Source organism: Mesoplodon densirostris, chromosome 17 (genome assembly GCF_025265405.1).
Source record: "Mesoplodon densirostris isolate mMesDen1 chromosome 17, mMesDen1 primary haplotype, whole genome shotgun sequence".
In the NCBI taxonomy this organism is placed as follows: Eukaryota; Metazoa; Chordata; class Mammalia; order Artiodactyla; family Ziphiidae; genus Mesoplodon; species Mesoplodon densirostris.
In genome coordinates, this window is record NC_082677.1 from 16417035 (window position 1) to 16440304 (window position 23270).

General features: G+C 37.7%; 1 protein-coding gene across 2 annotated transcripts in view; it reads left to right on the forward strand.

Moving 5' to 3' along the window:
• The window catches only part of INTS6 (integrator complex subunit 6), a 94619-nt gene that overhangs the window by 13923 nt on the left and 57426 nt on the right, over positions 1–23270 (forward strand). For both annotated transcript variants that reach the window (XM_060079812.1, XM_060079813.1), the window contains one exon: positions 16789–16878. In XM_060079812.1, the coding sequence (XP_059935795.1) occupies positions 16789–16878 (90 nt within the window). The remainder of the gene's footprint in view (positions 1–16788; positions 16879–23270) is intronic.

Consider the following 23270-nt stretch of genomic DNA (forward strand, 5'->3'; position numbering starts at 1 on the left):
GGAAGGTAATAACTAATGTAGAATTTTGAATTTTTTTGTACATTTTAAATTGTCAATCCCATTTCTCAAACCAGTAAGTTAGAAGGAATACCCAAGTAATTGCATTCAGAAAGTTGGGCCTAAATCAAATAGTAGAAAGAGTAAGAGATCTTTACATCTAAATTTTATTGTTAATCAAGAAGGGATAATATCTAATCCCAAACAAGATTATATTTAATGTAAATCCTAATGTAAAAAAGAGTTATCTTGTCATGTTCTTAGAGCTTCCATTTCAGTGAGCTATAATATCAATCAAAAACATGTAGCGATCTGTGCAGGCAACCACCCATCCATATGTGACATCTGCTTTTTCATGAGGTTCATTTCTAACTTAAAACCTTGGTGGATTTGTATGTATAGATAGGAAGGCTTGTAAAAATTTGTTTTTAACAGTAGAACGCAAATATTATGTGGTTAGTTTTTTGTTTCCCAAATGTGTCATCTATTTTGAAAAATTTAAATCTGTAAACACTTGGGAAGGTGCTTAGCATGAGCGTCAGTAAATGTTTGAATCAGAATTTAGCAAGAATGAATTTCTAGAAACTCTTTTTTTTTTTTTTTTTTCTTTTTGCGGTATGCGGGCCTCTCACTGTTGTGGCCTCTCCCGTTGCGGAGCACAGGCTCCGGATGCGCAGGCCCAGCGGCCATGGCTCACGGGCCCAGCTGCTCCGCGGCATATGGGATCCTCCCAGACCGGGGCACGAACCCGTATCCCCTGCATCGGCAGGCGGACTCTTAACCACTGCGCCACCAGGGAGGCCCTCTAGAAACTCTTTACTCAAGTTCATATACCTGTATAATGGATTTGGAGAAATTTAAATATTTCCTCCTAAATATACTTACTGAAATTGGGTTACCACAAATTCTTTCCTAGAAAATGAAAATTCCATATATTATATATATATATTTTTTTACAAAGCAGGGCCCCTTAAAGCTAAATCTCACATTTTGATTTATCCAATTAAATTATTTTGAGGTTGACCTTAAGCCATAGCATATGGGAAATAATAGACTATTAGTTTTTCCAAGTGCTTATCATGAATTATTTTCCTTTATGAAGTTTAGTACTTTATTGCTAACTTTACTGATATGCAGTATTTATTAGGCAGTTCTTCATTTTCAATTGTAGTCTTAAAGATACTTAGGTAGAATGCTGTGGTTGAATTCCACCTTTTTTGTAGGATAGCTGTGGTATGTGTGAATGATTCTTCTGAGAGCATATTCATAGTGTGGATGTTTAGAAGGAAGTAATGATAATGGTTAAAGATGTGATTTAATCAGACTTTTGCAAAAGTAATATCTGTAGGTTTGGTGTAGTCAACAACCCAAGGAGATGATTATTTTTGATAGAATAGGCAGATCTGTATGAGTTTTTTTTTTTTTGAGGTTAAATTAATTTTCAGCATTATTGTTGCATAACTTTACCTATCTTTGAAAATATGTTTTCATCTTGGCTTTTATTTTTTTACTTTTTCTGTTATGTTTCTAACACTTTTTTTTAAATTATTTAATTTTTTGGGCTGTGTCGCGCAGCTTGTGGGATCTTAGTTGCCTGACCAGGGATCAAACCTGGGCCCTCGACAGTGAGAGCACAGAGCCCTAACCACTGGACTGCCGGGGAATTCCCTAACATGTTTATTATTATATGCTTTGCTGGAATTAAGTTAATACCACGTAATCCATTTAGTATAATGGATGTATTAGGTTCTTTATCCAGAATGTTAGTATTTCTTAAGTAAAATTATATTTCTGATACCCTCATTACTCTTTTTATGCCAGTATAAACACTGTTTGCCTGCTACTATGTATTAAATAATGCCAAAACCAATTATTTATTTGTTAGAGTAATCTTATCCAAATTTTAGACTCCAGTTCAGATGTAAATCTCAAAATTCTGTGAAATTATTTAAATATTTAATATTTAAATATATTTAATTTATATTACTGTCCTTTGAGGCACTCATTGTTAGTCTTATCAGTCATTGAGTTTAACATTCATCTTTTTCACAAAGTCAAGCTAGTAGTTCTTCAGTTCTTATAGTGAATATTTTTTACATTACTACTACAGCTGACCCTTGAATGACACTTACATGTGGAATTTTTTCTTGCATACTACAGTACTACACAGTCTGGGGTTGGTTGAATCTGAGGTTGGAGAATCACAGATACAAAGGTCCGACTATAAAGTTATGTGTGTATTTTTGACTGTGCAGGGGTCAGCGCCCCTCAACCCCTTGCGTTCAAGGATCAGCTGTATTTAGTTTATTATTTAAATCAAATCCTAGGATATTGCTCCTTACTCATTATGTTAAAATAAATATATGAGATTCCCTCCTACTTTTGCTCAAGTCTTATTATTCCATCTGTTTCTACTGCTTTTTCTTTTTGCTGTACGCGGGCCTCTCACTGTTGTGGCCTCTCCCGTTGCGGAGCACAGGCTCTGGACACGCAGGCTCAGCGGCCATGGCTCATGGGCCCAGCCGCTCCACGGCACGTGGGATCCTCCCAGACCAGGGCACGAACCCGTGTCCCCTGCATCGGCAGGCGGACTCTCAACCACTGCGCCACCAGGGAAGCCCTAATGCTATTTTTTTTTAAATAAGGAATTAAATAAATAAAGGAACTGTATTGGTACACAATTGTATAATGGCATTACTTGAAACTAAAATTATATTTATTTTGATGGGGAATTTTAACATGTTTTTCTTTAGTTTATACTTTAATGTATTCTAAGTACTAGGTTTCTATACACTAGGATATTTTTCTTAAAGTTTTATTTTTGGATACTAAGCACATTTTAATTTTTAAGAGTACTTGTTTTGAATATGTAATAAATGCACGTAGTTAAAAAGTTCAAGCATTAGAGAAAGTTATACAGTTGCTCACTTCAGTTCTTCAGAGGCAACCATGATTAATCAGTTTATAATGTGTATCCTTCAGAAATCTTTTGTATGTAGTCGAAGGTATTATTTTAAAAGCACTGATTTCTTTTTTCTTTTTTTTTTGCTTTTTTAGCAAAAACTTTTTTTTGAATTTTATTTTATTTATTTTTTGATATAGCAGGTTCTTATTAGTTATCCATTTTATACATATTAGTGTACATATGTCAATCCCAATCTCCCAGTTCATCACACCACCACCCAAAGCACTAATTTCTTAAGATGAATATCTTAGTCTTTACACCAAAAGACTTATTTATGCCACACCACTTGGGATCTTGACTCTAAAAGTTATCTTGCTGAATTTGAAAACAAACATAAAACTTGTAATTCTGGCCTTGGAATACTGATTTTAATGTAAGCCTGTTGGGCCTTTGCTTACTTAAATAATGATTATATTTTGTTTGGAACGTGTAATTAACGAGTTGTGCATTCATCCCTATAATATAATGAACCCCCCCACCCTTTTAAAAAAAAAAGCTAAGCAATATTAATGACAGTGAGTTATTGAATAGAAAATATAACTTGCACATCAAAACTATGATTTTATAGGTCTTATTGCTAGAGTTTGAGGCTAAAATAAAAAGGAACTGATTTAAAGAAAAATATTAAGAATATAAATATTAGTGCAGGTAATAAGTAGATATTGAAAAAATTCTGGTTGTGGTATTCAAATGTCTGAAGTTTGAGCCATACTGAACTAAAGAATGTTATTTATTCTGGTTGACTTGTGTTGCAAAGTATGTATTAAAAGCCTCTTTTCTCAATTCTGTGTAGTTGTAGAAGTGTTTATTAGTATTATGTCTAATAAGACTTTGGATGTGAATTGCAATCTAATACTTTTAGAAATAAGCTTAAAGTAGAAGAATACGTTTAATATTAATGTTTCAGTATTTTATATTTTTTATAGAATCTGATTTTTGACAAATTATAAAGGGAAGTGTCAGAAAAAGTTTCTAAATGAATATGAGGTGGTTTATCATATTTTAGAACATATATTGTTACCTCTTTATTATCTATGGTAATAGAGAAAAATAAGGTAGATAATGCAGGACTCTTTTCATATTTTCAGTATTTATATAGATTCTACAGTGATATAAATAAAGGGAACCTAAAGCTCTAGTCTTGAACTTAACTTACAGAATTTTTAGCAGCAATCCTGCTATGTACTTGTCCTGTATATGCATGAGAACCTTTAGTGATATAGTACTTATTTCTCAGGACTGCCCTTTCCATTTCCTTACATTTTTGCTTGTTGTCACTGTAATTTACTTGAAAAGGAAGTTTTAGACTGAAAAAAAGCACGTGCTCTTTCTGGAAGCTTTTGTTTTTCTGCTAGGTAATATACTTTTAGCCTAGACGTATAATGTTATACAGCTTAACATCTTTTTGGTTGATTTCTGTTGGCCATAGCTTTCCTGGCACATAGCAAAACAGCTAGCCGGTAATAGATGTGGGTTAGCCAAAGATGCTGTCACAGGAGAGAGCCAGTGAGTGGATCTTTGGTGTACATTTTCCCTGCCCTGGGAAAAGTGTAGCATAGACAGGCACTTGGCTGTCTTTCTGGGATTTGTTTAAAGCAGTGATAATCATGGTGGAACATGGTGGCACAGAAAGAAAACTTGAGGCCTTTGGTCCTGCAGCAGAGGTAGCCACTAAAAGGTCTGCTGAATGCTCAGGGCTGCCTTTCTTTCGTTTCAGAAGATAATAAAGACATGTTTAAGGGTACAGTAAAATTCCTGTGCCTCTTCCCCCTACATTTTAAATTTCTTGGGTAAAACTAAAACTGCTGATTCTGAGAACCAGGTTAGTTTATATTTGAAGATAAATTAGCCTTGATTTTACGTTTTCAAAACTATTTTTGCTAAATAACTTGTTTTAACATTTTCAAAAGCATCTTCTTTGCAAAAATGAAATAGGTTTCAGTGGATAAGACCTACTTACTCTAATTATATTCTTTAAATTTTCTTATTGAGATTTTATGCCTTAATTCATTTAACATCAGAACACTGTTAAGTTATTGAGAGAACTTACGTGAAGTAAAAGTTTTGTATTTGTCTTTAACAAAACTCTTTTACCTGAGACTTTTAACCAATATTAAAACCAAATTTTCTAAATGACAAGATTTCCATTAGTAAATATCTAGAGGTAGAGTATTATACTTTGCACTGTATTTTTTGTTACATGTCTAGATTTCTTTATGCTAAAAACCAGTGAGAGTAAAACATCTGAGTTTAGTTTTGCTAATGGCAAAAGTAAACTTTTAGTCCCTCTACTGGCTGCCTTTGTTGTAGCAGAGCTTAAATTTTTTCTTTTTTTTTTTTTTTTTTTCTTTTCAACTCTTAACTAAGATAAAGTCTAGCTTTATGACCAAGGTGAATTTTGAGGCAAATTCGAATATGAACTGTCCCCAAATTGAGTAACTTCATAAACATACTTATTAAGAATAAAAATGGAAAGTAGTGACTTTTAAATATAAAGATTTGAGAATTATTAAACTTCAGAGGCTTGGCCCTGAATAGCTAAAAACATTACATTACACTGATTAAATCATAACTTCAGACTTCTGAAATGTTAAATTATTTTTTGTAAAACGTGAAAAAAAAAATCTTGTGATACTGACAGACAACCAAAAATGTGTTTTAGTTTGCTGGATAAAAGAGAATGTCAGAGAAAGATGCCAGTTACTTATGTGCTTCTGCCAAGAGTAAGTGTACTACCAAAGGCGGAGGAGGAGCAGCCTAAAACTATACATGAGAAGCTTCATGGCACAACATGGTCTGCTCATTTGCTGCAGGTGATTTAGAAATTTATGCTTAGATAAATGTTAAGACAATCAGCTTTATATAGAGGTTGGGATAACTTTTCCCTGAAGAAAAAAAACCCTCCTTTTGTGTATAAATTACATTCATTAAATCATTATTCTAATTAAAAAACTTTTTGTTTAGTTTTGGCTGCGTTGGCTCTTCGTTGCAGCATGTAGGATCTTCGATGAGGCACCTGGGATCTTTCCTTGAGGCACGCAGACTCTTCGTTGCGGTGTGCAAGCTTCTCTCTACTTGTGGTGTGCGGGTTTTCTCTTTAGTTGTGGCGTGTAGGCTACAGGGTGCGTGGGCTCTATAGCTGTGGTGCGCAGGTTCCAGAGCGTGTGGGCTCTGTTATTTTGCAGGACGCGTGCTTTCTAGTTGAGGTGCACGAGCTCAATAGTTCTGGTGCATGGGCTTAGTTGCCCCATGGCATGTGGGATCTTAGTTCCCCGACCAAGGATCGAACCCAAGTCCCCCGCATTGTAAGGAGGATTCTTTACCACTGGACCACCGGGGAAGTCCCTCATTATTCTAATTTTTATCATAACTAACACTACTGCTTTTCTTATTGTGATTCTTGACTAAACTCTTTCACCTTAGAAACGAAGGGATCTTAGGCACAGTAGGGTTAAGTGAGTAAATCGGTGAAATGAGGATAGCCATATTTTTCTTTTCTTTTTCTTTTTTTTTTTTACATCTTTATTGGAGTATAGTTGCTTAACAGTGGTGTGCTAGTTTCTGCTTTATAACAAAATTAATCAGTTATACATATACATATGTTCCCATATCCCCTCCCTCTTGCGTCTCCCTCCCACCCTCCCTATCCCACCCCTCCAGGCGGTCACAAAGCACCGAGCTGATCTCCCTGTGCTATGCGGCTGCTTCCCACTAGCTATCTACCTTACGTTTGGTAGTGTATATATGTCCATGCCGCTCTTTCGCTTTGTCACAGCTTACCCTTCCCCCTCCCCATATCCTCAAGTCCATTCTCTAGTAGGTCTGTGTCTTTATTCCTGTCTTACTCCTATGTTCCTCATGACTTTTTTTTTTTCTTAAATTCCATATATATGTGTCAGCATACAGTATTTGTCTTTCTCTTTCTGACTTACTACACTCTGTATGACAGACTCTAGGTCCATCCACCTCATTACAAAGAGCTCAATTTCTTTTCTTTTTATGGCTAAGTAATATTCCATTGTATATATGTGCCACGTCTTCTTTACCCATTCATCCGATGATGGACACTTAGGTTGTTTCCATCTCCGGGCTATTGTAAATAGGGCTGCTATGAACATTTTGGTACATGACTCTTTTTGAATTATGGTTTGCTCAGGGTATATGCCCAGTAGTGGGATTGCTGGGTTATATGGTAGTTCTATTTGTAGTTTTTTAAGGAACCTCCATACTGTTCTCCATAGTGGCTGTACCAATTCACATTCCCACCAGCAGTGCAAGAGTGTTCCCTTTTTTCCACACCCTCTCCAGCATTTATTGTTTCTAGATTTCTTGATGATGGCCATTCTGACTGGTGTGAAATGATATCTCATTGTAGTTTTGATTTGCATTTCTCTAATGATTAAAGATGTTGAGCATCCTTTCATGTGTTTGTTGGCAGTCTGTATATCTTCTGTGGAGAAATGTCTATTTAGGTCTTCTGCCCATTTTTGGATTGGGTTGTTTGTTTTTTTGTTATTGAGCTGCATGAGCTGCTTATAAAGTTTCGAGATTAATCCTTTGTCAGTTGCTTCATTTGCAAATATTTTCTCCCATTCTGAGGGTTGTCTTTTGGTCTTGTTTGTGGTTTCCTTTGCTGTGCAAAAGCTTTGCAGTTTCATTCGGTCCCATTTGTTTATTTTTGTTTTTATTTCCATTTCTCTAGGAAGTGGGTCAAAAAGGATCTTGCTGTGATTTATGTCATAGAGTGTCCTGCCTATGTTTTCCTCTAAGAGTTTGATAGTGTCTGGCCTTACATTTAGATCTTTAATCCATTTTGAGCTTACTTTTGTGTATGGTGTTAGGAAGTGTTCTAATTTCACTCTTTTACATGTAGCTGTCCAGTTTTCCCAGCACCACTTATTGAAGAGACTGTCCTTTCTCCACTGTACATTCCTGCCTCCTTTATCAAAGATAAGGTGACCATATGTGCGTGGGTTTATCTCTGGGCTTTCTATCCTGTTCCATTGATCTATCTTTCTGTTTTTGTGTCAGTACCATACTGTCTTGATTACTGTAGCTTTGTAGTATAGTCTGAAGTCAGAGAGCCTGATTCATCCAGCTCTATTTTTCGTTCTCAAGATTGCTTTGGCTATTCGGGGTCTGTTGTGTTTCCTTACAAATTGTGAAATTTTTTGTTCTAGTTCTGTGAAAAATGCCATTGGTAGTTTGATAGGGATTGTATTGAATCTGTAGATTGCTTTGGGTAGTAGAGTCATTTTCACAATGTTGATTCTTCCAATCCAAGAACATGGTATATCTCTCCATCTATTTGTATCATCTTTAATTTCTTTCATCAGTGTCTTATAATTTTCTGCACACAGGTCTCTTGTCTCCTTAGGTAGGTTTATTCCTAGATATTTTATTCTTTTTGTTGCAATGGTAAATGGGAGTGTTTTCTTGATTTCACTTTCAGATTTTTCATCATTAGTATATAGGAATGCCAGTGATTTCTATGCATTAATTTTGTATCCTGCTACTTTACCAAATTCATTGATTAGCTCTAGTAGTTTTCTGGTAGCATCTTTAGGATTCTCTATGTATAGTATCATGTCATCTGCAAAGAGTGGCAGCTTTACTTCTTCTTTTCCGATTAGGATTCCTTTTATTTCCTTTTCTTCTCTGACTGCTGTGGCTAAAACTTCCAAAACTATGTTGAATAAGAGTGGTGAGAGTGGGCAACCTTGTCTTGTTCCTGATCTTAGTGGAAATGGCTTCAGTTTTCCACCATTGAGGACGATACTGGCTGTGGGTTTGTCATATATGGCCTTTATTATGTTGAGGGAAGTTCTCTCTTTGCCTACTTTCTGCAGGGTTTTTATCATAAATGGATGTTGAATTTTGTCGAAAGCTTTCTCTGCATCTATTGAGATGATCATATGGTTTTTCTCCTTCAATTTGTTAATATAGTGTATCACGTTGATTGATTTGCGTATATTGAAGAATCCTTGCATTCCTGGAATGAACCCCACTTGATCATGGTGTATGATCCTTTTAATGTGCTGTTGGATTCTGTTTGCTAATATTTTGTTGAAGATTTTTGCATCTCTGTTCATCAGTGATATTGGTCTGTAGTTTTCGTTCTTTGTGACATCTTTTTTTTTTTTTTTTGCCGTACGTGGGCCTCTCCCGTTGTGGAGCACAGGCTCCGGACGCGCAGGCTCAGCGGCCATGGCCCATGGGCCCAGCCGCTCCGCGGCATGTGGGATCTTCCCAGACCGGGGCATGAACCCATGTCCCCTGCATCGGCAGGCAGACTCTCAACCACTGCACCACCAGGGAAGCCCTTTGTGACATCTTTTTTTTTTTTTTTTTTTTTGTGATATGCGGGCCTCTCACTGTTGTGGCCTCTCCCGTTGCGGAGCACAGGCTCCGGACGCGCAGGCCCAGCGGCCATGGCTCACGGGCCCAGCCGCTCTGCGGCATATGGGATCCTCCCAGATCGGGGCACGAACCCGTATCCCCTGCATCGGCAGGCGGACTCTCAACCACTGCGCCACCAGGGAGGCCCCCTTTGTGACATCTTTGTCTGGTTTTGGTATCAGGGTGATGATGGCCTCGTAGAATGAGTTTGGGCGTGTTCCTCCCTCTGCTATATTTTGGAAGAGTTTGAGAAGGAGAGGTGTTAGCTCTTCTCTAAATGTTTGATAGAATTCGCCTGTGAAGCCATCTGGTCCTGGGATTTTGTTTGTTGGAAGATTTTTTATCACAGTTTCAATTTCAGTGCTTGTGATTGGTCTGTTCATATTTTCTATTTCTTCCTGATTCAGTCTTGGCAGGTTGTGCATTTCTAAGAATTTGTCCATTTCTTCCAGGTTGTCCATTTTATTGGCATAGAGTTGCTTGTAGTAATCTCTCATGATCTTTTGTATTTCTGCAGTGTCAGTTGTTACTTCTCCTTTTTCATTTCTAATTCTATTGATCTGAATCTTCTCCCTTTTTTTCTTGATGAGTCTGGCTAATGGTTTATCAATTTTGTTTATCTTGTCAAAGAACCAGCTTTTAGTTTTATTGATCTTTGCTATCATTTCCTTCATTTCTTTTTCATTTATTTCTGATCTGATTTTTATGATTTCTTTCCTTCTGCTAACTTTGGGGTGTTTTTGTTCTTCTTTCTCTAATTGCTTTAGGTGCAAGGTTAGGTTGTTTATTCGAGATGTTTCTTTTTTCTTAAGGTGTGATTGTATTGCTATAAACTTCCCTCTTAGAACTGCTTTTGCTGCATCCCATAGGTTTTGGGTCGTCGTGTCTCCATTGTCATTTGTTTCTAGGTATTTTTTAATTTCCTCTTTGATTTCTTCAGTGATCACTTCGTTATTAAGTAGTGTATTGTTTAGCCTCCATGTGCTTATATTTTTTACAGATCTTTTCCTGTAATTGATATCTAGTCTCATAGCATTGTGGTCGGAAAAGATACTTGATACAATTTCAATTTTCTTAAATTGACCAAGGCTTGATTTGTGACCCAAGATATGATCTATCCTGGAGAATGTTCCATGAGCACTTGAGAAAAATGTGTATTCTGTTGTTTTTGGATGGAATGTCCTATAAATATCAATTACGTCCATCTTGTTTAATGTATCATTTAAAGCTTGTGTTTCCTTATTTATTTTCCTTTTGGATGATCTGTCCATTGGTGAAAGTGGGTTGTTAAAGTCCCCTACTATGAATGTGTTATTGTCGATTTCCCCTTTTATGGCTGTTAGTATTTGCCTTATGTACTGAGGTGCTCCTATGTTGGGTGCATAAATATTTACAATTGTTATATCTTCTTCTTGGATCGATCCCTTGATCATTATGTAGTGTCCTTCTTTGTCTCTTCCAGTAGTCTTTATTTTAAAGTCTATTTTGTCTGATATGAGAATTGCTACTCCAGCTTTCTTTTGGTTTCCATTTGCATGGAATATCTTTTTCCATCCCCTTACTTTCAGTCTGTATGTGTCTCTAGGTCTGAAGTGGGTCTCTTGTAGACAGCATATATATGGGTCTTGTTTTTGTATCCAGTCAGCCAATCTGTGTCTTTTGGTGGGAGCATTTAGTCCATTTACATTTAAGGTAATTATTGATATGTATGTTCCTATTCCCATTTTCTTAATTGTTTTGGGTTCGTTATTGTAGGTCTTTTCCTTCTGTTGTGTTTCTTTTCTAGAGAAGTTCCTTTAGCATTTGTTGTAAAGCTGGTTTGGTGGTGCTGAACTCTCTCAGCTTTTGCTTGTCTGTAAACGTTTTAATTTCTCCATCAAATCTGAATGAGATCCTTGCTGGGTAGAGTAATCTTGGTTGCAGGTGTTTCTCCTTCATCACTTTAAATATGTCCTGCCAGTCCCTTCTGGCATGCAGAGTTTCTGCTGAAAGATGAGCTGTTAACCTTATGGGGATTCCCTTGTGTGTTATTTGTTGTTTTTCCCTTGCTGCTTTTAATATGTTTTCTTCGTATTTAATTTTTGACAGTTTGATTAACATGTGTCTTGGCTTATTTCTCCTTGGATTTATCCTGTATGGGACTCTCTGTGCCTCCTGGACTTGATTAACTATTTCCTTTCCCATATTAGGGAAGTTGTCAACTATAATCTCTTCAAATATTTTCTCAGTCCCTTTCTTTTTCTCTTCTTTTTCTGGAACCCCTATAAGTCGAATGTTGGTGCGTTTAATGTTGTCCCAGAGGCCTCTGAGACTATCCTCAGTTCTTTTTATTCTTTTTTCTTTCTTCTGCTCTGCATCAGTTATTTCCACTATTTTATCTTCCACATCACTTATCCTTCTTCTGCCTCATTTATTCTGCTGTTGATCCCATCTAGAGTATTTTTCATTTCATTTATTGTGTTTTTAATCGTTGCTTGATTCATCTTTAATTCTTCTAGGTCCTTGTTAACTGTTTCTTGCATTTTGTCTATTCTATTTCCAAGATTTTGGATCATCTTTACTATCATTATTCTGAATTCTTTTTCAGGTAGACTGCCTATTTCCTCTTCATTTGTTAGGTCTGGTGGGCTTTTATCTTGCTCCTTCTCCTGCTGTGTGTTTTTCTGTCTTCTCATTTTGCTTATCTTACTGTGTTTGGGGTCTCCTTTTTGCAGGCTGCAGGTTCGTAGTTCCCGTTGTTTTTGGTGTCTGTCTCCAGTGGCTAAGGTTGGTTCAGTTGGTTGTGTAGGCTTCCTGGTGGAGGGTACTAGTGCCTGTGTTGTGGTGGATGAGGCTGGATCTTGTCTTTCTGGTGGGCAGGTCCACGTCTGGTGGTGTGTTTTGGGGTGTCTGTGGACTCTTTGTGATTTTAGGCAGCCTCTCTGCTAATGGGTGGCCTTGTGTTCCTGTCTTGCTAGTTGTTTGGCCTAGGGTGTCCAGCAGTGTAGCTTTTTGGTCGTTGAGTGAAGCTGGGTGTTGGTGTTGAGATGGAGATCTCTGGAAGATTTTCGCCGTTTGATATTATGTGGAGCTGGGAGGTCTCTTGTGGACCAGTATCCTGAAGTTGGCTCTCCCACCTCAGAGGCACAGCACTGACTCCTGGCTCCTCAATTTGGGATGATTTGTTGTCTATTCATGTATTCCACAGATGCAGGGTACATCAAGTTGATTGTGGAGCTTTTTTTTTTTTTTTTTTTTTTCGATACTCGGGCCTCTCACTGCTGTGGCCTCTCTCGTTGTGGAGCACAGGCTCCGGACGCACAGGCCCAGCGGCCATGGCTCACGGGCTTAGCCGCTTCGCGGCATGTGGGAACTTCCCAGACCGGGGCACGAACCCGTGTCCTCTGCATCGGCAGGTGGACTCTCAACCACTGCGCCACCAGGGAAGCCCGATTGTGGAGCTTTAATCTGTTGCTCCTGAGGCTGCTGGGAGAGGTTTCCCTTTCTCTTCTTTGTTCTCACAGCTCCCGGGTCTCAGCTTTGGATTGGGCCCCGTCTCTCCATGTAGGTCGCTGGAGGGCATCTGTTCTTCACTCAGACAGGACAGGGTTAAAGGAGCAGCCGCTTCGGGGACTCTGGCTTACTCAGGCCTGGGCGGGGGTGGGGGGAGGGAGGGGCACGGAGTGTGGGGCGAGCCTGCAGCGGCAGAGGCTGGCGTGATGTTACACCAGCCCGAGGCGCGCCGTGCGTTCTCCCAGGGAAGCTGTCCCTGGATCCCCGGGACCCCGGCAGTGACGGGCTCCACAGGCTCCCTGGAAGGGGGGCGTGGACAGTCACCTGTGCTCACACACAGGCTTCTTGCCGGCGGCGGCAGCAGCCCCAGCGTCCCACGCCCGTCTCTGGGGTCCGCGCTTTCAGCCGCGGCTCGCGCCCGTCTCTGGAACTCCTTTAAGCAGCACTCTTAATCCCCTCTCCTCGTGCACCAGGAAACAAAGAGGGAAGAAAAAGTCTCTTGCTTCTTCGGCAGGTCCAGACTTTTTCCTGGACTCCCTCCTGGCTAGCTGTGGCGCATTAGCCCCTTCAGGCTGTGTTCATGCCGCCAGCCCCAGTCCTCTCCCTGCGATCCGACTGAAGCCCGAGCCTCAGCTCCCAGCACCGCCCGCCCCGGCGGGCGAGCAGACAAGCCTCTCGGGCTAGTGAGTGCCGGTTGGCACCGCTCCTCTGTGCGGGAATCTCTCCGCTTTGCCCTACCCCAGGTACCTGGGGAGTTTCTTGCCTTTTGAGGGGTCTGAGGTCTTCTGCCAGCGTTCAGTAGGTGTTCTGTAGGAGTTGTTCCACGTGTAGCTGTATTTCTGGTGTATCTGTGGGGACGAAGGTGATCTCTGCGTCTTACTCTTCCGTCATCTTCCCCGGAAGTCTGACAACTAGCCATATTTTTCTTTACTTTTCTCTGCCTTTGATCTTTACCTGTATTTTCCAAATTTTAAAGTCATTAAAACTTAATATTTATTTTTTTGTTTGTATGTAAAGTGAAAGTTGATTGAAGTTATATAGTTTTCAAAAGTAAGTGATATCTATATAGCATTTTATTTTACTGTGTTTTTGCTGGGAGGTGGTATATTGATTTATATATAGAAAAATTGGTAGGTAAGACATCACAGAGCAACAGGAAACCAAGTAATGGAATAGTCCTACTGTACGTAGTTAATTTTACTGCAGATAGAATATAGTAAACCAAACTAATTGTAATAACATTCATTGTTGTGTGACTGTGGCACAACCCACATTGGTGTAGAATTGTATTCAAGAGAATTTAGCTGCTACCAGTAGGACCTTCAGATGCTGTAGAAAGACCATGCGATTTAGAGTTGGAATCATGTTCTGGCATTGCCAGTTACAACTGTGTGACTAAGGGTTATATTGTTTAATCTCCCTGAACATTTTATCTCACCAAGTTTTTAGGGTTAAATCAGATAAATATAAGTGCTTTATTGTTATTATCAAGTACCTGTTATTACAGTAATTCCAGGCGTAGACTCTGAGGAGTATTATGTGTATAAGACTCTAGTAAAGTAGCAGTTGAAAGCTTTGTTGTCAAGGAAAAAGTAACTTTGATTTTAGTGTTTGAATTTAGCTTAAATTTTTTTTTTTTTTTTTTTTCTGGTACGTGGGCCTCTCACTGCTGTGGCCTCTCCCGTTGCGGAGCACAGGCTCCGGACGCGCAGGCTCAGCGGCCATGGCTCACGGGCCCAGCCGCTCCGCGGCATGTGGGATCTTCCCAGACTGGCACACGAACCCGTGTCCCCTGCATCGGCAGGTGGATTCTCAACCACTGCGCCACCAGGGAAGCCCACCTTAACCATTTTTAAGTGTAGAGTTCAGTAGTGTTAATTACCTATATGTTGTTGTGTGAGGTGTTGTATATTTAAATTGAAAATATGAGAAGGAGAGGATAAACGCTGTGGGGAAGTGGTATTCAGAATGTACTCCATGAAAGGACTCCAAATCCAATTTTATTTGAGGAAATGTTATATTTATACTTTTATTTACTTAAGTTTGAAAACTACCACTATTAAAATTTGGAGAGGGAAAGGGCTGAATTATTCAAGGCCAGAGTAATCAGGGAAAGTTTCAAGACAGAAGAGGAAGACTTAAACTGGGCCTTAAAAAATGATTAGGAATTGGATGGGTTGTGGGCAGGGAAAAGGAAGAGCATTCTTCTTGAGGGAGCCAATCAAAGCTCAGAGGTTGGGAATATGAACATTGCCTGTTTCTCGATTAAAGAGAAGATCTGCATTATGAGAATTTATGTTGGGGGTGAATGGTGTGTAATGTAATGTCTCCCAAAATGTGTTCCATCTGCCTTGAATGTTGTAGAAGAGGAAGGGAAGGGAAATTCTTGTCTTTCTCCTGTAAGGTTCTAGTAACATTTGAATGCGACTGTGCATTTGAGAGCTTAAAAGGTTGTATCCAACATATTTTAATTTTATATGACCAGAGGAAGTTTTCTCTACCTGGAACCATTGTTTCTTGGACACCACTTTGAAAATGGTATATGCCACTTACATACACTTTCTTGACTTGATCAAGAAATTTAATATACCAGATATCCCCCTGCTCCCACTTTATGATTAGGTTATAATCACAATTACCGTATGTGAAAAGTGCTGGTAAACTCATTCAACAAATACGGAGTATGTACTGTAATCTGCTAATGATTGAGAGTTATATACGTGTAAGGAAAATGTTACAGAACCATAAGATATTACATGCATATAACCCTTCTACATTCTTGCTATTCTATGTATGGTCAGTGAACATTAGCGTCTCCTAGCCTGCAGTCTTGTTAGAAATGCGAAACCTTAGTCTTTGTCCCAGACTTACTGAACCAGAGCCTGCATTTTATTAAGATCACCGAGTGATTCACATGCCCATTAAAGTGTGCATTTGTCATATGCTGTTTTACATCATACCCAACACAACTTTGTTCTGTCCTTTCTTGAACACTGTTAGTTGCAGAGAATTTGATACCTTTGATTTCCAGCTTAGGGTTTACCCTCTTGAAACTTATACCCTCTGGTCATGGTTTTGTCTTAAAGAGTTATACAGAATCTGCTTCAGTATCTCAAATGAGAGTCATTTTATATGTAAAAGATAAGCTTATGTTTATCTGAGTCCCGAACAAAATGTGTCACCTAGAATTGATCATAGTACTCATAGAGTGACTTGGCTAGAGATTTGAATGGAAGTTATTGATGTTATTTCACCTTAACTATAGAGCATTTAAGAGCTCTGTGCCACTGTGTTCCATTGCCTCCGCTGCTGTTATTTTTTTTACTCCTCTCACCAAGCAATTTCTTTAAGTAGCCATCCTTCTTACTTTTAACTTTTCACATTGGACTGTTCTTAAAATTTTGCTAAGCTCAGGGTAGGCCTAGTGTTTCTTTGGAACCAGCTCTTAGAGCCCTTCCATACCTAGTCACTTGGTTAGATACTTTGATTATAGGCATAGATTACTTGTAAAGGATCACCTAGTGTTTTGCCTTCCTCTCTAAGAAGTTTCTAAAGAAAATTACCTATTATTTTAATTTGTAGTATCTAGATATGTCAAATCACTAGAATTGAAATGTAGGGTCCCTTTTAAGAAATTAAATACTTTTAGTTACATAAATGTAGATGCTCACTGTAAAAGTTAATACAATACAAAAATGTAGAAAGAAGTGAAAAATCTATTTTTTCCTCTTTCTAATTCTAACCCTTCAAGGTTAACCTCTGTTTAGTACATTTCCTTCTAAACCTTTTAAAATAATATACAAAAGATATGTGCTATAAATAAAATTTAAAAACAAGAAAGGGGGATTTATATACTGTTCTGAAAATTGACTTTTTACTCAGAAAAATTAAGCTGATCTAGACCTTAACACGATCAATGTGTTTTTTGACTTTAGGGAAGAAACCCTTTTTTTTTGGAGCCAGCAATAATTATTACAATTACTGATGGGAGCAAGTTGACTACTACCAGTGGAGTCCAGGATGAGGTAAGTTATGTTTATATCAGCATGGATTATGCAAATGCAGTTGAAAAATCTTTATTTATGTGTACATTGTAGGATATTGAAACCTTAAGTAGGTTCTCTCTTTATTTGATGCAGTCTAGAGTCATCTGTCTCCTAGAACTCATTTACCTTCTCTGTTGTTTGTAGCAATGGCTTCTAAATTTTCTTGAATAGGAATCCCTTCTGTGAAAAATTTTGGAGCCTACCACCCATCTCAATTATATATGTATTTTTGAGTTTATGTGAGGGTCACAGTGTCAGTTCATATATTTTCATATATTAGATTTAGTAAAATGAATTCTTATTTTCAGGCTAAAAAAATGGAGACAGCATTCTAATAATTTCTTCCCATATTTCAGTGGTTTGTCATGTGTACTGCACTATGGAGACTCCTAGACTAGAGTAGCAAAGCCAAGAGGAGGTTAAAACTAGGAAAAGTGAAGGTGTTTGGGTATTTTAATTCTAAGTCAAATACCATATAAATAATTTACAGCTAACCTCATGTATTCTCTACTAGCATGCATTGTGCAGAGTTGGTTGTGTGTGATGTGATAGGGTGAGTGCAAAAGGTTTATTTTAACCTTAAGCTGTTTTTAGTTTAGTATTTGAACTGCTATTTTTTGTTGTTGTTGAGGCATGCGGGATCTTTCGTTGCGGCACGTGGGCTCTTTGTTGTGGTGCGCAGTCTTCTCTTGAGTTGTGGCGTGTGGGTTTTCTCTTCTCTAGTTGTGGTGCACAGGCTCCTGGGCGCGTGGGCTCTGTAGCTTGTGGCACGCAGGCTCTAGTTGAAGTTCACGAGCTCAGTAGTTGTGGCACATGGGCTTAGTTGCCCCCCAGCATGTGGGATCTTAGTTCCCTGACCAGGGATTGAATCTGTGTCCCCTGCATTGCAAGGCAGATTCTTTACCACTGGACCACCAGGGAAGTCCCTGAACATTGCTTTTGAACATTTCGTTTATTAAAATAGGTTGTTGTAGAAAGGAGATGGTTTAGGCTACTCTCTTTACTGCTTGCATTTGATTTAGAATCTTAATTTTAATTCTCACTGTATTTACACACGGTTTGATTAAGTAGGAAGAGTGTAGTCTTTAAGTTCAGTAATTTTTAGAAATACTTTCATTTGTGTGACATTGTGGAATGCAGATTGGATATGGAGTCAGGACACGTGGGTTCTAGTCATTGTTCAACTACTTTCTAGCAGTGAAGTTTGTATCAGTTACCTAGCTTCCCTAAATTTCTATCCTTGTTCGTGAAATAAAGGTGATAATTCTTGCCTTACCTCACAGGGTTGTTGGAAGACTGAAATGAAATTATGTATATGAAAGTGCTTGGTAGGCTGTAACGAAAAGAACAACTGTATTGTTCTATCATGAAGCATTGGAACTAGTAAAGAATTGTTATTGCCTGATCTTGACTTGAGGGGAAAAGAGCCAGAATTATTTTGTTTGAGCAGTTGATGTTGAAGGGAGTTTAGGATATAATTCATAGAGAAACAGTTGAAAAATTTAGGTAGATTAAAATTCATAATTAAATAATTTATAGTCTATACATAATTAGTAGCCTTGGAACACTCCATAGCTGAACTTAATGGATTTTGGGGCTTTCTTAAACTTAGTTGATGTGTATAGCCAATTATATCCTGCCACTATTAGGAACAGATAGACACTGATTATATACATGAACAATCAATATGTTGCTTAACTTTAAATTTGAAGTTCTCAAACTGATTTTTCCCACTTTACCTTCCTTTTGAAAAATTTGACTGAGAGGAAGATTGAGATATCAATAATCAGGTCAGAAATACTAATGATTTTGTTTTGTAGTTATGATGACTACAAAGGTATTTCTCATTTATATTTATATTTACATTTATATTTATATTCCTACATGTGAGATTATCCATTCAGGGTGCTCTGGTCTTACCACCTTTGTAGAAATGCCCTTTGGGGTACAGTATATTTTGTTCCCATATATCTGGATCTGGTTTGTTTGTAATATTTGTTTCGTAGGACCTCCTCTAGCTTTAAAAAAATATCTTGAAATATACATGGATGTTGGAATTGCTCACCTTTCTTCCTAGGTCCTTGGGAAAGATATTGGAGAAATAGACCTATGTGTTTATAATAACCTAAAACTCCTTGCTAGTAAAGTTGGGAAGATTTTCCTGTGGTCCAGGAGCTTATCTTTTAGTTCTCTTATATCTTCTACAATATTTAGCATAGTTCTGAGAACAGAGCTTATATTTTAAAAATATTGATTATAAATATTGTTGTATTGAGTCTGGTAGTCATCAAGATCAAAATTTTTCACTGCTACTTCTTATCTGAGGTGGAAGAGTCATTTGTTATAAGGCAAAGGTTTATTTTGGATATGCGGTTGGAACATAGGTCTCTGAGTTGTGTTGGGTTTCAAGTTTAGGAGTTTCTTTGATCATCGGCATGTTTGGTTATTAATGTTCCAACAAGACTCATTTTGTGGGCCAGAGGATGTACCCTATATGTGTATATTGTGGAAGCTTAATTTTTTTTTAATTTTATTTATTTATTTATTTATTTATACAGCAGGTTCTTATTAGTTACCTATTTTATACATGTTAGTATATATATATATATATATATATATATGTCAATCCCAATCTCCCAATTCATCCACCACCATCCCCCCCCAACACTTTCCCCCGCTTGGTGCCCATGTGTTTGTTCTCTACGTCTCTGTCTCAATTTCTGCCTTGTAAACCGGTTCATCTGTAACGTTTTTCTAGATTCCACATATATGTATTAATATATGGTATTTGTTTTTCTCTTTCTGACTTAATTCACTCTGTATGACAGTCTCTAGGTCCATCCACCTCTCTAAAAATAACCCAATTTCATTCCTTTTTATGGCTGAGTAATACTCCGTTGTATATATGTACCACATCTTCTTTATCCGTTCATCTGTCGATGGGCATTTAGGGTGCTGCAATGAACATTGGGGTGCATGTGTGTTTTTGAATTATGGCTTTCTCTGGGTATATGCCCAGTAGTGGGATTGCTGGAATCCTGGTCTCTTCTAGTCTAAGTAATTAAATTATGTTATTCATTTTGAGGAGAATTATCAATTTATAAAAAGCATAAAGGTGCTTTTTGATTTGCTTTTGTGTTTGTGTGTGTGTATGCATGTGTGTGGTATATGTGATCTATATTGTTGTAATTTCTACTAGGAGATAACAAGCAGAATGTTCCCTTTGCCTCTTTCTCTTTAGTTCTCTTAACGTTTGCCTTTGGCAAAACTTGATTCTTTTTAAAGATTTATTGAATGAGTGATTGTGTTGATGATTTCCACATTAGGTATGTGTATAATTCTTGATTACCTGTGACCGCTATTAATGTGACCTGCTACGGTTTATGGAGTTGTGCATCCCACCCATACAATACCCTTTGCTTACGAGTTATATTATCTCACATAGTGTATTTTATCTGTTCTGCCAGTACTATTTTTCAGGAATAAGTGTTCCTGCTGCTTTGAAATCATCCTTATGGCATGTAAGGAAACATGGAGCTCATCTAGTATTACTTTTTATTTTACAAATGAGGAAATTGAGATCCAGGGAGGTAAAGTGATTTGCTGAAGGTTATAACATTTATTATTGCCAAATTCTGGATTAGAATTGATCTAAATTCTAAAGACATCCCAGCCCCTCAAGACCCAGTGCCTTTTCCCTGATGCTATCTACAGTCTTTCTGTTTAATTCTATTATTGTATGTTCTGGAAATTTATGTTCTATTTACCTGATTTCCTGTTTGTCTGCTTCTGTTTTCTATACATTTGTGATGTAGGTATTATGTTCTTATTCACTCAGTGTCCCTTGAATGACTATTATGACCTGGGCATTTCTAGTCAGTGAAGATAACAGAGATGAATAGGGTGGATTTCTAGTTCTTAAGTTCACAGTTTTATGGAGGAGAATTGCCTATTAAGTGGTTTTATGAATGATAAACTAGAGATGCCTACTAGGTGTATATGGGAGCGCTAAAGAGGGAGGGGTGGGTTAATATTACCTATCTTGTACATATGTCAAATCCTGTGTAATGTGAATTTTTATAGTCATTTTAATTTTGATTAAATGCAAGGATCTTGTGGATGATTTGGTATAGGATGTGGCTCATAGATTATATCTGTGAAAGTTATAGAGAAACCTGGTACAAAGTTGTTTTGTGTAGAAAATAGTTCATGGAAAAACTTGGTGCCATACTGCCTCCTGACCTGGCTAAATCTGTACAGGCCAGAATGGTCTAATTACTTATAACTTGTTTGTCAAAGTAATGTAGGGATACCATTTCCTCTGTGATGGTTCATCATTTAGCAGTATGTTAGCCATTACGAGAGAAACAGTGTGTATTATGGACAAAAATCCTGAGCTGTATAAAATCATTTTACCTTAATTTATAATTTTAATGATCTTTTTTGGCCTTATTTAATAAAAGTCCAGGCCATGGTCGGAATTGTTCATGAGTGTGTTTCTAGTGTAGTGTTTTTTGGATAACTCTGTAGGACTTTTGATGACTGCTTGTGATGGAAGAGTATGTGTGTATTTTTTGACTTTTTTTCTTTTTAAATGTAGCTATTTGGTAAAACTGGTTGTTTGCCGTATTTTCACTTATGAGCTCTGAGTTAGATGGGACTTTGAATTCTGATACACAAGAAATTTATATTATTGCCATAATAGTCATCTTTGGTGGTTTTTTTTTTTCATCTTTGGTGTTGATAAACATACTTGTGGTCATATACTCATAATACCATTTATCATGTTATGTTACTAATGTATCAAATGTTTTGGTAGAATCACCATATTTTAATTAGAGTTATAGAAAAAAAATTTTTTTCTGGTTTTTATTGCTTGCAAAGATCTTCTCTGATATTCTTTTGCAGTGGAAAACTATTCTGTGCTATGGTTCCAGGAACACATGGCTAACTATATTGCTCAATAAAGTAGTCAGAAGAAATCCTGCCAGTACCTTCTTGGTGATGAATGACATTCCAGGATCATGTAGCAGTTATTTTTCTCTTCCTTGAAAGTGCTAATAGTAGTGTTATCTTTCAAATATTGAGATTTGCTGAAGACTCTTTCTGCATCTCTTTATCAGTTATGATTGCCCTGGAGGCTAACAATTTAGAGAAGATACTTGCAGTCAAAAAAATCCTGTTGGCTTTTGGCATTAAAAATTTTGCCTTATGAGCTTTCCCAGCTTTTTAAGACAAACTAGGACAGCTACTTTCATAACTGCTTGGAAGATGTTCAGAAAGTGCACGTGTTTGTAGAAAGAAATGTCTGAGGAACCTCAACTGTGTGTTCAAGTGGCTATAGTTTGGGGTCTTATCTTTCAACTTGTCAGTTCTCAAAAGTTGATGCAGAAGTCCCATCAGTCTTTGAGATATGGACTGGTATTAGTGATTTTTCTGGATCATTCTGGGCAATGTTTAATGGTTTTATCTTTTGTAAGGATAATCTATAATTAAGATCTGTAATTACAGTTTGTATTTAACTCTTCACGATATACACTGATTAAAAGACAATCCAGAATTTTAAAATCTGTTTCTACTATCTGAAATAATTCAGAAATCCCATCTTCCCCCACCATAAAATATTTGTATTTCACTAAAGTCACCAAAAATATGTGCCGTAAGCTGTCAAAACTATTTTAATTGTGTCTACAAAGATTTTAAAACACATATTTAAAATTGTTGTTGTTTCCCAAACGCTTAGAATTTGGGGGAATTTTGTCTTTATTTTTTTCTTTTTCAAAAAGACTTCTAAGGAATCTTGAGGGACGTCATTGTAGTATGATAGACTGTATTAAACAGATCTGTGTGTAAATTCATTTCTGAGTTTTCATTATCAAGATTAGCTCCTGTCTTACTGATTTGTGATTCAAATGTTCTAAACATATGTGTAACATTACTATATAAATATGTTAGTCTCTATCAATTCAACTTTCAAGAACATTTACTAAGAATTTGTTGGATATAGATCATTTGCATTTTCTTTCTTTTTTTTAATGCAGAGGTCTTCTTAGAAGCCCATATGATTTAAATTTATTTATTTATTTATTTATAGCTGTGTTGGGTCTTCGTTTCTGTGTGAGGGCTTTCTCTAGTTATGGCAAGTGGAGGCCACCCTTCATCGCGATGCGCGGGCCTCTCACTATCGCGGCCTCTCTTGTTGCGGAGCACAGGCTCCAGACGCGCAGGCTCAGTAATTGTGGCTCATGGGCCCAGTTGCTCTGCGGCATGTGGGATCTTCCCAGACCAGGGCTCGAACCCGTGTCCCCTGCATTAGCAGGCAGATTCTCAACCACTGCGCCACCAGGGAAGCCCTGCATTTTCTTTTTTAC